General features: G+C 43.4%; 1 protein-coding gene across 16 annotated transcripts in view; it reads right to left on the reverse strand.

Moving 5' to 3' along the window:
- dmd (dystrophin) overlaps positions 1–15198 on the reverse strand; it is a 177029-nt gene that overhangs the window by 33301 nt on the left and 128530 nt on the right. For 11 of the 16 annotated variants that reach the window (XM_069520600.1, XM_069520599.1, XM_069520596.1 and 8 more), the window contains 18 exons: positions 14714–14889; positions 14155–14302; positions 13759–13884; positions 13320–13469; positions 13090–13188; positions 12517–12616; positions 11692–11861; positions 11323–11440; positions 10580–10791; positions 10248–10402; positions 9857–10046; positions 7038–7210; positions 6772–6928; positions 5902–6016; positions 4718–4986; positions 4201–4347; positions 2131–2193; positions 687–750 (listed from right to left, as the gene is read on the reverse strand). In XM_069520600.1, the coding sequence (XP_069376701.1) occupies positions 687–750; positions 2131–2193; positions 4201–4347; positions 4718–4986; positions 5902–6016; positions 6772–6928; positions 7038–7210; positions 9857–10046; positions 10248–10402; positions 10580–10791; positions 11323–11440; positions 11692–11861; positions 12517–12616; positions 13090–13188; positions 13320–13469; positions 13759–13884; positions 14155–14302; positions 14714–14889 (2632 nt within the window). The remainder of the gene's footprint in view (positions 1–686; positions 751–2130; positions 2194–4200; positions 4348–4717; positions 4987–5901; positions 6017–6771; positions 6929–7037; positions 7211–9856; positions 10047–10247; positions 10403–10579; positions 10792–11322; positions 11441–11691; positions 11862–12516; positions 12617–13089; positions 13189–13319; positions 13470–13758; positions 13885–14154; positions 14303–14713; positions 14890–15198) is intronic. The other 5 variants (XM_069520597.1, XM_069520601.1, XM_069520595.1 and 2 more) reach the window with 1 other exon arrangement.

Below are 15198 nucleotides of genomic sequence, written 5' to 3' on the forward strand. Positions count from 1 at the left end.
TTTATCTATGTAGAAAAAACGATCTAAAAGACTTAACCACTTTCATTCTTCTGTCTTGTGAAGTTGTGATCGTTTGTGGTCTTGTTGTGATTCTGCAGACCAGCTGTAACTAAACTGGCGTGTGGCTCCATGTGGACATCTTAGAAAATCATGAGTTTCTTTTTGTCCTTTGTTATTTTCCTTTTTAATGGCACTGATATCTGTATTACACTTGTTCTACATTTTCACACACAGCTGAGATAAGTGGGGGACGGCGATGGACATCAATAAGTGCAAGAGAAACAGAGACAGTTGTTTGTGTTGTTCGAAGGTGATTAATGGTAAATTTGAACCCTGAAGAGACTGGAGGGAAGACCGTGTGTATACTGGCTCTCAATCAGTTACGCGATCAACGAGGGACTGTGACTGTGATAGGGACGAGAGCCTTGGAACATACTGGGTTAAGTGCTGGGGTCATATTGGAAGTCAGCGATAGAAAAAAAAAATCAAGTTTCACAAACAGATCGATACGCTATCATAGGCTCCATGTGCAGCCAAATGAGTCACCGCGACATGCTAACAGTCCAGCCCTGTCTCTCTCTCTCACATGCCATTAACTGAGTGCCACCAAACGAGCTGCTGCCATTTAGTTGGATGCCTCATTTTGTCTCACACAGTTTACGATGTGTGCAGGTAGATTTACTCACCGTGCAGAAGGCCGAAGTCGCGGTGAGCGTCCGTCAGCTGCTTTAGATGTTCACTGATGGAGATCTGACGAAGGGAGAAACACGTTTAGATATAGATTTTGATGAACCCAGAATTACCACTAGAACTTGACATAAATGTTCTTTCAGTGGTTTTTAATTACAGTCTGAACATTATTGCATGAACTCAGCATTATCAGGATTTAGCTGAGATGAAATTTAACACAGATTATGAGGAGAAATCCTTATTTCCCATCAAAATAACAAATAATAATGAATAATGGAAAGCCACAAGAAACCTCTCAAGAAATGAACGTTTTCAAAATGTGTTGATGCCAAGAAGGGATTTGTATTGATGTAACTGTGAAGAGTGAAAAATTATATTAACACTGAAGAGAAAAAGCACTTGGATACAAGGATGGGCAGATGGAGGGAGAGGAGGATGAGCTGGAGACACAGAGACAAGTATGGAAGCGATAATTGAATTTGTAGTGGAGGAATTAGAGAGGACGCAGTCTCCTGTGAGTCTCCTTCAGCTACGAATGAGCTGTCTATCTAAATGGAGCTGAGATAATTGTGCTAAATCAGCACGGCCCTGTAGGTACACAGGGAGGCAGAGCTCAGCCAGGTGGGGGCCACACACAGATTCCCTTCTAATCAAACTCTGCGTTCAGCATTGATCCACATTTAAATACCTATCCCGCAGACAGCTTTTTAATGGGACTGATTTTACAGTATCTTAAACGTCAAATTAAATTACAGCATCATAAAAGATGATCGACAAGACGGTTTTGAGAACCTGTATTCAGACAGGGGCTCCTATGAAATAAATGCAGTCCATCACGTTCCATAAATGTACACTTCTGTAAGAAGGCTCCATAGTAAGACTGCACGTGTCTATGTTTTTTATTTATTACAAATATGCCTCTTACCGAACTGAAGGAAACGGCTGCAAAATCTGTTGGCTCTATTTAAGCCTTTCTAATCTCGTGTATAATTCACATAAAAAGCCAGCTGATGCTGAGTGTACCCCAGAGGAGCCAGTGTGTGTCTATAGCCACTGATGCTTCCTGACACAGTGTTCAATGATCTGATGTTCCCAGGCAACACATGCGGCTCACACCGGCACGGTGAGCTTTGGCAGATTCTTCTTGCAGGAAGTGAATAAGGTAGCGGAAGGATAAATCATCTTCCTCTGAGAGTCTTCTTGAGGTTGAGCGACTGCGATGTGTTATTATCCAGTCCGACTGGACAAAAAGGTTGATTAACAATCCAGCCTTTCTTACACGGACCACATGAGAAGGCCAGTGATGACACATTATCAGGGGAGTGCGTGCACACCCGTGTGGGTGTGTGTGATTAATGGTATGAGATGAAAATACTGTAGGGATGATCAGTCCTTTTTTTTTGGGCTACGATGCGACAGGAAACGAAATGATGAAATTACCTTCGAGTCCACCTCACCCAATCCATTCCTGCCTGAGCTGTTTTTCCCCGTATCCATGGGAACCTAATTAGGATTGTACAAACGAGAGGAGTGGGACTGTTGAGGAGGAATTTGTTGCAATTACTCAGAGTGCACTGTGTCTCCGTGCCGACCAATCAGGTTCAACCTTTTAGGCATGAAAGAACACCGCGACCGACTGGAGTAACCTGGCCGTGTAGGTACCACACACGCACGCACACACACTTGTGAGCGAGCACTCACCTATAATTTAAGCTGCACTGACTAAAGCAGAAAACATGGACGCACATCGGACACACTCACATTAGCAGGCATGTGAGTTAATTTACACGCAGACACACACACACACACACACACACACACACACACACACACTTCTATCACCTTTAAAAAGTGATGCCAACATTCCTGGGCAGACATACTGCTCCCTATAAACCACCTGCAATGGAAACTGGCTTTTTAAAAACTGCCAGTTAAATCCCCTTTTCTGTCCAAACCAAAACACTATTTTCTCCTCTTGGAAATGACCAGAAAAATAATTCTCTCCTGGGTGAAAATGAGACACGGCCTGTATTTATTGAGCTGCTAAAAGTGGGAGATAAAATGCTTAATATTCGCCTCTACTTGTGAACTTAAGAAAAGAGGTAATTTATCATATTCACTCAGAATTAAATGCTCCAAAGTTTTAAGAGAACTCTGTAAAGACTATAAATAAAAGTGCAAGATCCAGTTAAAGGCTGAAGTAAAGAGAAATGTTTGAAGTTTTCTTTTGAAGGTGACATAGTTAACCAGAAAGTCAGCTATCAGGTCCTAACCCATTCAGAGCCTTGCATGTAAGGAGGAGAACCTTCAAGTCAACGTGTTACACAGTGCAGAGCAGCTAGAAGTGGACTTGTGTGTTCTCTCCTCTTGGTTCTGGTTTACCGCTGAGCAGCAGAGTTCTGAATTATAGATCACAACCTCTCCCTTTGTTTATGTACAATACATCAATTAGGCTGATGTTTGCACCTTCATTATAACACAAAGGTGTGTGTATGTTTCAGCATTGTGTGTGTGTGCACACAAGCATCTGGTCAGGAGCTAACTTCAGAGAGACCGGCCGTCTGGTCCCGTCACCGCGGTGTCACCGCAGCGCCCATCTCCGACCAGGACTCCTTGGCGGTAGTTGGTGTCTCTGGCAGCTGATTGGCTCTATCTGTCACCCGCGGTAACAATCACTGTCTGACTTGCTGCATGGCTGCCGCTGTGTTCACTGAGACTGATAGAGGCCCAACATGTGCTGCCTCCAGAGTGTGGTGCTCTGCATCTATCAAGTGTGGAGGGGTGGTTGGAAATGGATTGCTGACCTGAAAAAGCTGAGTCTTGATTGGTTTTGGGAAAGTTTACACTCAAGCAATGTCAGCCAATGTTACAGGAGATTTCCTAACATGTGTTTTGTAGACGTTTATCATTACGAGATTTTGAGGATTCAAATCTGAGCTATTACGTGGATAGAAAGCTGGACTGATTAAAGAAGAGAATATTTATTCCATCAGATACACGTGGTACAGATTAAAAACCTAGGTGTGACACATTCTGTGTAGACCTGCTGTCAATAGCATTTACTCAGCAACCCATCCCCTTTAACCGTTTCTTACGAGATTTCTGAATTAAAACAAGTCAGCTGGAATCAATGAAAACAGCTTGAGACAGTTGTTTGAGCTAAACTTATTATAGCTATTTAGATCTGCCAGTGTTTATCTCAGCTGGTAAAATCAACAATCAACCATCGCTAGAAATAAGACGTCTGCTTTTGTTCCACTCCGTCTGAAACATCTTTTAAATGAATCTGTGTCATCTTTGGAAACCGTAGATGCCATGTGAGGAAGGAAAGGTTGACAGCTGTGCAAATAGTCAATTGCAGGAGAAGTGTTTAATAAAAGTCAGAACACAAGTGTGTGCCTATATCCTTAGTACTTTAAGTTCATTCGTTAAAGTGGCATTAAAGCTGTGATGGACTTTTGATAGACAAAAACAGTGTCTGTGTGTGTGTTTGTGGGCACGATTGTGTACCTGGAGCAGTCTCCAGCGCGTGTTGAGTTCTTCGATGCGTTCCAGGTTGTTGGGCGACAGCTGGATGTCATGCGGGCCGAAAGTGGACGCCAGCTGGTTCATGTGAGTTACATCATCTTTAATCGGAGCAATCTCTTCCTGGAACTCCTGCAAAACACACAAGCGCTCTGGTCATTTCTAAAATGCACATTTATGGCCTCCTGTCCTCTCTTATGTAAACTGTGCTAAGAGATATGGAACTATGGCCTCCTCCTCACTGCAGTCGGTGGGGAAGGAGTGATCGAGCAGATTCTTTTAACTTCTGTAGACTCTGTTTGTCCCATCCCAAATGACAGTGAATCTAATCTAATGCCATTGGTGGCTCGTATTATATATTATGTACTAATGTATAGGATAATGCAGTTGCATCACAATGCTTCTGATATACCGTACCTTGGTCTCTCTTAAAAACAGTCAGGTTAAAGGTGAGTTACAGTAAATACGTCAAGATGTATCAAGTAGCATCATTAAATCTGACCTTTACTCTTTCGATGTGCTCCGGTAGAGAGTCGATCAGCAGGTCACCCACAGGTTCCCATGCCTCCTTCACCATCTCCGCCTGCCTCAGCTGTCCGTCCAACAAGTCCTCTGCCTCCTGGAGTTCCATGAGCCGATCCAGAGCCAGCTCCAACCTCCTCTGCCAGTCAGCCGAGTCAGCGTTGAGCTTGTCCCACTTCATCACCACGTCATCGGCTTCCTTGCGCAGGATTCGCCCCACATTGTGCGCACGCTCTTCAGGGCTGATATCTGGGAGTGATAGGAAAAATAAGTGACTTGAGCTCTGGTGACATAATCCAACAATTTGAAAATCGCCTATTTCCTTTAATTCATTTGATCTGACATTTAAATAAAGTCTGTGGAAATTATGATTTAAGTTAAATCATGGCTTGAAATATATAATCACATGTTCTGACATTTTGACTCCATATCTTACAATTTAAGATGTTGTAAGATATAATTTAGTATAATTTAAGTAATTTATCAAAGTGCCAAGTGAAATGTCAATACACTCAAAAGCACAGCATCAATTCTTGCTTTTTAGATGTCTATTTCCAAGTTGAAATTGCAGAGACAGAATCATTTTCCATGAAGAAATTAGGCTTTTATCCTCCTGTACCACAGTTATTCGTGGCTGGAGTTCATTCTTTCTTTCTGTGTCAACTGAGTGTGCTTGAGTTGCCACCTGAACAGATTAAATGGGCCACAGTTAGAGTTCAGCTGTTTTATATGAACCTGGTAAGTGGGCTGCTGCAGGAGGTGCTACAGAAAAGTCTGTGTATATGTGCTAACCTCCACATGTGGCCGTTACCAAGCTGTTACTAAGGTCCAGAGTTAACTGTGTGACTCAGAGACAAAAAGAAAGTGGAGGGGACAGATTTGTTCAATTTACTTCATATCTTCATTTAATGTTGCACTTCAAGACCTGGGGCTGATCCTGGTGTTTCCATGGTTGAAAATGTCACTAATTAATACGGTATTTCCTGTATTTACATTCCAGTTTCAGCATTTACATAGCAGGTCTGACAAGGTCTTTTCACATGTTAATGGATCTTTTATATAATAACCTACAAACGTTACATTCAAGCTTCTTCTCAGTACATCAGCATGAAAAGCAATCTTAACCTGTGTGTGTGTGTGTGTGTGTGTGTGTGTGTGTGTTACCTCTCTGATCAGGTGATGGTGTGCCGCCTCGGGGCAGTTCTGACAGAAAGACTCCTACATCGTCCAGACTCTTGGTCACAACTGGCTCCTTAGCTCTCAGGTCCCTCCTGAATCCCTGTGAAAACACACACACACATGGACACAACAAATTTAATTGCATTAATCAGTAGCGGTACATTATATTGTTGTTGTTTATTATCTCTCTCATACCTGATAAAGCCCATGTCAAATGAAGTTTACCACCCCAGAGACATAATGCAACTTTAATTAGGACCTCGATGCACACGTCATTTGACTAAAAGCCTTTTCCTAATGCATACCTGCAGGAACTCATCATTTTGCAGAATCATTGCAGTCTTAATGCATGAAATGGTCAAATCAGCAGAGCCAATCATCTCCCTTCAAATATAATTGTGCGTAAAATGGGTTTTTCATTCATCCCGTCTCCACTATACTGTCCATTTATTCAGAGCCTTTGATTTGTATAATGTTAATCAGAGAGACATGAGCTGTGTCTCTGACATCCACGGCTGCTACTGCAATGACAAAGCTTTTTCTTAGAAAGCATCACACACACTCATTTGACTGAGAGAAAACGCAGCGGCCTAATGGGGTTGTGTAAGTCACGGATCCTGAGCTTTACCTTACAGGCTCTCCTTCGCTGCAACCTACAAGAGGACTGAGCTCTGAAAACACAGAAATCTGAAAACCCTGGAAGAGGGACCAACTCATTAATGGCCCTGTAATCCTGCGCTGTGCTTGAGATTCAGACACAAACGCACTCAAACATTCCTCTCATGGACAAAGTTGCTTCAGAAAAGTAAAGGAGGAAAGAATTTTGTGAATGTGTGTCTGTGTGTTTCCTCCTACCCGGTGTGTGTCCAGCTGCGACTGCACAGCGGGGACATCGCCCCCCACAGGCGGCTCCTGCGCCAACTGTTGACTTTTAAGCCTCAGCCAGTTCAGGAGCTCCTGCAAGGACATGTGGAGCCTCTTCCACGGGGCCATCTCTGAGTCCAGGTGGGCCCTTGAAATACAAACACACAGACATTTTTATGTTTCTGTTCTGCTTTGTGTGAACTTCAAGTCAAAGATTTCCAATGCTTTCTATGGCTGGAACCTCAGCTTCCCCTCACCTCATGCTGAGGGTCTTGTTGCACAGGTCATTCCAGCGCTGGCTCATGTTGTCCAAACGTTTCTGGAGCAGAGCAGTGTCCGCCGAGTCATCGAGCGAGGTAAGAATCCTTTGGCCATTCTCATCCAGGGAGTGGTACAGCTCTGTGTGGCTGTCGATCTCTGTCTGGAGGTCCTGGTAACACAAACACAAAATAGGACCAAAAAAAAGCAAGAGCATTGAATTCTACTGGCAGGCACACTTCAGCTTCTTGGTAATAGCAGCCATCTTTCAGGAATGCACCTTTTTCACTGCTTGGGTAGAGTGCTCAGTAATGGGATTGGGAGCTGAGTGGTAATTTACTCTCTAGGATTGAGCCATAATGCAGGGCTTAATGTATTGTGGATGGGACCCCCTGTAGCACTAAAGTGTCAAAATGTGTTTTTCAGCCTGGCGTCAGCTGGTAGCTGAAACAACAGTGGCACCACCTGTGTACATTCTTCCTCCTGAGAATCTATTACCCCTACTGTTGCAGATAGGAAGCAAGAAGGACGTCACACACAGACCTTTGTGAAGTGAAAAGGGAATAAATCTTGATTTCCATGAGCACCTCCTCAGGTGCGGTTTGCATAGAAAACAGCAGCAAATGAGATGGCGATCTTTACTGCATATGGAAGCATCTGTTTTTAATTTCAACTCAAGCCTTCTACCATTTACTTTGTGTTAAAAATGGACTGCATTAATATCACACTTTTCTGAATCTTAAAAACCACTCAATGCACTTTGACGTCTGGACTGGAGGAGCAGAGGATTGAGTCATTGACGTTCTGGTTAGATGACACGCTTTACTTCCTGAGCCACAGCCACAGCAAAACAACAAGGCTTACTCAGTCAATTACCAAGTCTCAGGGAATCAATTAAAGACACAAACCTCTACTGAGATATTTCAGTGTCTCAAGTCAAACAAAACAATCATTCATTTTAATGTCGTTCAAGATATTTCACCCAGTTTTTAAAGCATCAAATAAGTAATTAAAAGGAAAATACTATACTGCATTCACCTATACTGCATTCAGCTATATTGTGATGGTTTTTTATTTTCCCCTATATTTTCAGAATTGAGTCAAGCCGTGAAACGTGGAGGAAAACTTCCTGTTCAAGAAAGTTACACTCACTGGAAGTTTTATGATAAATTAGATGACATGAAATTTTAATGATACCTGAAGAGAAAATTGGGTCATTGCACCAAAGAGTAGGAAACAGATGAGAATAGAACAAATAGAAAACAGTGAAGACAGGGAAGATGGAGTGCAGCATTAGACTGATGAATGTGCTTATACAAAGTGTATTAAGGTTTTGCCCGTAATCTAATATTGCTCTAAAGTTTCTCAACATCAGCTTTGCAAGACTAAACTTTGATATATTTATGATAAATGGTTGTTTTTACATTAGTTGATGCGAAAAGCACTAAGGTTCACAATGTGTCTTCTTGAAAACAGCTTAACATTTCAATTAACCTTAATACATTTATCCCAAAATGTAATAATCATTAATTAAAGAACATTGCTTGATTTTGTTTTCCCAACCTGCACGTGGTAGATCTTCCTGCGCGGCATCCTCCAAACTTTACAAAAACTAGATGACAAGCAAAAGTATCATGATCATCTGCTTCTTCTAGTCCCTCAAGATTAGCTCCCAGTGTAACTGCATTAGAATGCCCTCTGTTTAAATTTGTGTGTGACAAAGAGAGAGATTTGGAGATGAAGAGTAAGGGGGGGGGCGTCATAGAGAGATGGAGGGAGAGTGAGTTACACATGAAAAGAACAGCGGAGCTGTACAACGTGAGTTAGAGCGAGTTAGAAAGACAGAGGGAGTTTGAAAGTGAGAGATTGCGGAGATATAGAGGGAGAGGAAAAGAGACTTTGGTGCATAAAACGATGAGTGCGCTCATTTTCCAATTAAACGTTATCTGTGAGCAGTGTTGAAGCTTGAGATAGTGTGTGTGCTCTCTGGATCCAACGCCGCGTTACTGTCCGCCATTATAATTGGACACAGAAGACTATCTCAGCACAGCATACAGTGCTGCTGTTGTACTGACAGAGCTGTGTGTGTGTGTGTGTGTGTGTGTGTGGAAAGGAAGTGTGCACACACTGAATTTGCAACAGTGTTCGAATAATCATTTCCAAAATGCTACATGTGTGCATGCGCTGTTGCACCAGAAAGAGTGTGTGGGTGCAGGGTGAGGGCCGAGGGTCAAAATATGTTCTCTCGCAGAACAGAGCCTTCCCTTCACCACCCACAATGCAGTGGGGGGATTCTGCATTTGTCAACCGAGCAGCTGTCGACCCATGAAATGTCTTTATTCTGCCATGTCAGGATTCCTGTCATACCAGCCAGAGCAGAGGGTCAAAGAAGAGTGTCTCAAAGTCCAGGTCAAAAAGTGGAAATGCTCTGGAAGTCTGGTGACAAAATCATCTAAGGACATCTCCGACATAGCCACTGTGTAACACTGCCGCTACCGCATGCACATTTCAGACTGTATTCAGCGAGTGTTGATTACATAAAAGAAAAGAAGCAGATCGGTCTTGTTCTTTTTTTCAAGCTGTCTGTTAAGGTCTCACATTGAAAACGCTCTAGGGCGACAGTGAAAATCAATGCAATAATTACACAATAAATAACTAGGCCATTCAGTTACATGCTAATGTGTGTGGAAATTCATCAGTGGAGCTGTGCACAGACTGAGGAGCAGGAATATATAACAGAATGAGGAGGAGCTGAGTGTGTGTGTGTGTGTGTGTGTGTGTGTGTGTGTGTGTGTGTGTGTGTGTGCGCGTAGCCTACCCTCCATTGTGCCAGCAGGTTCCTGGCTGCGTCAGGCTGCTCCTGCAGTCTCTGCTTGTTGGTGGCGTCGATCAACACGTTGCAGGTCGTCTCAGCCTCCGTCAGCCAGTTGAGGAACTTCTCCAGGTCGAGGTAGAATTGCTGCAGCACCTTCAGAGCTGCCTCCAGAGCAGACTCCCTGTCTGAAACCCTGAGGAGACACACATACATGACAACGGATGAATTGTTACATTTTTAAATATCATTCTCAGGGTCCGTTTAATTTAAAATGTAAGCTGAAGTTTTATTTTATCGTTTTTTGAACCAGTTCATTTAGAGTTTAGGACACCACATTATTTTGGATCCTTTTAATTGACTGTCTTGTGTATATATGCAGCATGTGTGTCATTACCGTTTGTTGATATGTGTCCAGGTAGCCATCATGTTATCGTTGACCTGAGTGACCTTGTGCGTGTCGTCATTGGCGTACAGTGTCAGCAGTTTGTCAGCCAGTGCGTTGGTTTTATCCACCTGACCCTGCGACTGCTGCAGCTCCTTCACAAAGAACTGAAGAGGGACGGGGGGATGGAGGGAGGTGTCAAACACTGATCTTCTAAATGGCTTTTCAGTTAATATGGAACAATGGAAAATGGTGTATACTTAGTTTAATATATGTATTAACATATATATATGGTTCCAACATATTAATTCAGCCAGTGAATAATGGAGGAATGTCCAGCGCACCTTCAGTTCAGCATTCTGCTTCTTCAGTGCGTCCACTGTGTAAGTGATCTCCTGCCAGGACTCTAGCCTCTCACTGGCCCGCATGATGTGATGATCCGCCCCCTTCTTTGCATCCAGCCAATCGGTGGAGTCCTGCAGCATGTTGTGAAGCTGCTTCGTCCGATCTGAGAGTTTGGTCTGCGAGTCCTCCCAGTGAGTCTGAAGCCTGTCAACTACGACGACAGAAATAAAGAAAATACCAAACCGAGAAAGAAGTTTAAAAGTTTGTAACGTGAGAGCTCCGGCTCCACTTTGTCGTTCTTTTGTTAGACTATTTGTGTGACTACCTTAGCTGCTGCACTGGGATCAGCCAAAATTGGACTTGCATACAAAGTCTAAATAGCCCACTAACAATCACAGACACAAACACACAGACTAAAAATGGACACTAGGGGGTCTAGGGAGTAGTGCAATTGTTAGAGTCTATTTTCATCGGCAGATAATCCACATTTGTTGTTCCACTGAGTATTTGGAAGGAAAAATAGTAACAAGCTGTCACTTCTTCCTCTTGGTCTGTTTCCTTCAGTTGTCTCCTGGTTTTCCTGATTTTTAATGGTTCAAAGCAGCTCCTGCCCAGAATGATCTGACTGAGGCATCCAGTCCTATTTATCAATTGACTCAGAGTGGTTGGACTGTGTTGTTTGAATTTGTTGGTCCTGCATACATTAGGGTGGGAAATATGTGAGAGAGAGCGTGACACATACTGCGTTCAGTGATAGCGTTGCGCGTCTCCTGATTGCTGGTTTTGTTCTTCAGGTTCTGGGCTGCTGTGACTTGTCTCTCCAGGAGGGGACGCTTCTGGTCCAGCTCCCCCAGAGAGTCCTGGAAACACAAATATAGAGTCTTGTTTAAATGCACAGGTTTGAAAACTTTAATTACTTTAACGTACAATAACTCATTGGCAATGGAGAAGATGGCAGACAAACCAATCTGCTGCTGTGTTCATTTATAACACTTCTTCTCCTAATTATATACAAAGATATGATCAATCTATGGGCCAACTTTCAGCTCACTGATATTTACCCAACCATTGTGCTCTCGATCTAGTTATTTGTGACTGTTGAGGTCCTAACCTTGAGCAGCCCGATGTTATCGCTGATGTCGTCCAGGTCAGCCACCACCACTCTCTTGTTCTGCACCATGTTATCCAGCATGGTCAGCCAATCAGTGAGCTCAGCCCAGGACTTGTTGAACTGAGCCAGCGCCGCAGAGTCAGGCTGGGAACTTGTTGTCAGAGATTCAGCTGAGACACAAACACACTTATTGAACCAAGAGCACACAATGTTTGTTTGTCGGATCCATTTGAAGAGTAGGTTCCACATGTGATGTATATATGTTTATTGCTTCTTTCTGTCAAAACCTCCATTTTTCTCCCCCTAATTGAACAATGGGGATGCATTTCCTCCACGTGCTTCATTACTCAGGTGCTAGCCACCAAAATCAAGGTCAGGAAATTACTAGATTGTCAGAGCGCTGCTTTTGTTGTGGGGCCCCTTAGAGGATAATCAAAAGACAATAGCACAATTTTACAGCAAAATATTTGTGCCCGGGAGCTCATTTTTTCTTGGACTGCCATCTAAAGAAGGAACCTTGGACTCATGCAGATCAAAGCATCTAAGCAGATTTATTTTCCGGGCGAAAACATGTCCTATTTAACGGGATCCTACTGGGGGCTGTCCAGGTACAGGGTTTGAGTTCAAAGAGACCTTTGTCTCTTTATACAACAAAGGGACCAATAGTCTGCTTCAGTGTACATGCAGACATGTAAGGTATTGTTTCATACTATGTATAAATAACATTATAAATAACATTATTTCTTGTAATTGGAGCCGTCAAAAACACACACAGAGGAATCACAAGGCATTCATGTCAACTGTCTGGAAAAAAGAGAGGCTTACTGGCTTTTTTGGCCACCAGGAGGGCAGCCATTCTCTCTTTATGCTGCCGCAGCAGCTCCAGGATCACTGTCCAGTCTTCTCTCAGCTTGGCATACTTCATCTGTCACACACACACACACACGCACAAAAGGCTTATCCCAACAATGACTTCACAGACAGAACCAAGTTGTACAAATGCAAGCAAAGGCTTTTATTTTGATGAACCATCTTCAGGTTTGGAAAGAGCAGCACAACCTTTTAAAGTCTAATACTGCTCAGTGTTTTTGATCTTGAAAGTATGACACACATTAATAAAATACATAACGTGGATCTGATGAAATGTTTGAAACAATGCCACTGATGAGATTAAAGTAAGAGTGTGAGATTAATTTTGATTCCCCAGAGGAATACAGCAGGTTGACACATTTAACACTGACATGTCTTTGTTTGTTATCAGTCATCATAACCGCGATTCAGACGATTCACACACTGAGAACGTCATTTGTTTGATTTGATTCAGTGTGTGTGTGGAAAGATGCTTCCACAAAGAGCAGGCAACAGCATGAAGTGGAAAACACACATTGGTTTACTCACCTTGTCTGGCTGGCTGGGCGGAGTGTCCCTGTACATTTGATCAGCTCGCGTCAAAACGACTTCCACTTCTGGTTGCTTAACTTGCACCTCCTCGATGATCTGCAGACAGAGGGAATTAGGGCCAGCATTTTCTTTTTGAAAGCAATTGGAAATTTTCCAACATCTTGAATAGCTTGAATAGATTGGGGGAAATAGTATTGTGCGTGTGTGTGTGTGCGTGTGTGCCCTACCCTGGGAGGTGGCTCCTCAGGGCTGTGCTCGAGCTTGGCTCTCGTGCTGGATGCCCAGGCTGACAGGTCGTCCAGCTGACCCTGAAGCATCTCCAGCTCCCTCAGGAGACCCTCAATCTCCAGCTGACGCTCGGGCAGAGCCCTGGAAACCTAAACAAGCAAAGCATTTAATTTAATCAGTTTACATCACACTGTTAAAAACAATTGCGACAATTAAGGAAAGTTAATATTGTGTTTACGTGACATGTGATGCCTGTGCTGTATCGAGTCTGAGTCTGATGACTACTACTGACTATAAAACAAAATAACAACAAGTAAAAATCGAATTAAATGTTGCAGAGGGCACATGTGACTTGAAAGTGTGAGAGTGAAGAGGAAGGTCGGGTGACAGATGTTGGCGTGCTGTTCACTGTAGTGTTCACAGTGGTTAACTGCTGACCTGAGCCCAGCGGTTGTTGATGATCCTGATGTCTTTGTGTTTGTCAGCAGGAAGTGTTTTCAGTTTGTTCCTGGAGTTCAGATCCTCCACTGCCGCCTTCTTGGCAGGAAGCTCCTCCACGCGAGCCTGATACACACGCACGCATACATAACAAAGTCTTTTCAAGGTTGAATTTCACAGCATCTCATTGGAAACCATGACACCCTCTCAATTAAATTACACACCCACGGACATATATAATGTCTGTCTACTCAAAGCTGAGTGTAATAATAAAGAACTCATTTACACTATAGTAGCAGCTTTATTAAATTACATAGATTAACTTAACTCAAGGCCACAGAAACTAACACACACGGCTCAGTCGATCCTAACTGTTGTGTTGGGTCTGGATGGTACCTGGACTTTGCTCAGAGTGTCTCTGATGTGCTGTGGCTCTGCAGGCTGCAGAGGGATGGCCAGGACGCCCTCGGCCTTGTCCAACCAGCCCAGCACTGAGCCCATGTCCTCCTGTAGTGCTGCAGCCGCTGTACGTGCCTCTGAAGACCTGCAGGAGGACAACATGAAAAGAGGGGAGGAGGTTGAGATATGCTTTTAAAGCAGGAATGCTCTTAAGGAGGAAAGTCACACAATGTCCAACTCCCTCCTGATCTCCTTCTGCCCTGTTTTTCCGCACTGTCAATGTGCCCATACTGTATATTGATAAATCTCAGGGATCTAACTCTAGCACGGTGCCACTGTGGCAGCTACAGTGGATCTCTGTGCACAAAGACCTTCAGGTCATTTTACAGGTTCCAACTCTTGAGATTTACAGGTTACATACTGTATTTATGTGCCAGGACAAACAGACATGTGAATCAAATAGTATTTTATGACAGTGATCTTTCAGAGACATGTGAAAGTAAGAAAACAAGGAGAAGGGACCTGAAGGCACACACACACACACACACACACACACCTCCTCTTGTGCTCATTGAGCTGCTGGCAGGCGTTAACCCAGCGAGTGTTGAGTAATTTGAGCTGTGTCTGGAGCCGCAAGGCATCATCTGGTGTGCTCAACTGGCTGATGTCCTCTCCTGCGGAGTTCACTCTGCCCAGCACCACTTCCTGGAGAGGTATGGCCTCTGTCAGGTCCTGCACACGCGCACACACACACACACACACACACACACAATATAATGTATGAAAATGATTTTATTGCATTTGATAAACTTATATGCTAAAACATTTAAGACTTAATGTGATATTCTGAGGGGATGAGAACCGGCATGTTTAATTAACGATCTAATCAGGGGATGATATTTTGATGTTTCACATAAAATGGATGATACATAAATTGTGATGTGTGAGCTCCGACATTCAGAGGAAGTCTGGAGTAAAGCCTCTGCTCCTCCGTGCCAAACGTAGCCAGTTGATGTGGTTTGGGCATCTGATTAGGATGCC

This window comes from Paralichthys olivaceus, chromosome 24, assembly GCF_024713975.1.
Source record: "Paralichthys olivaceus isolate ysfri-2021 chromosome 24, ASM2471397v2, whole genome shotgun sequence".
Taxonomy (NCBI): Eukaryota; Metazoa; Chordata; class Actinopteri; order Pleuronectiformes; family Paralichthyidae; genus Paralichthys; species Paralichthys olivaceus.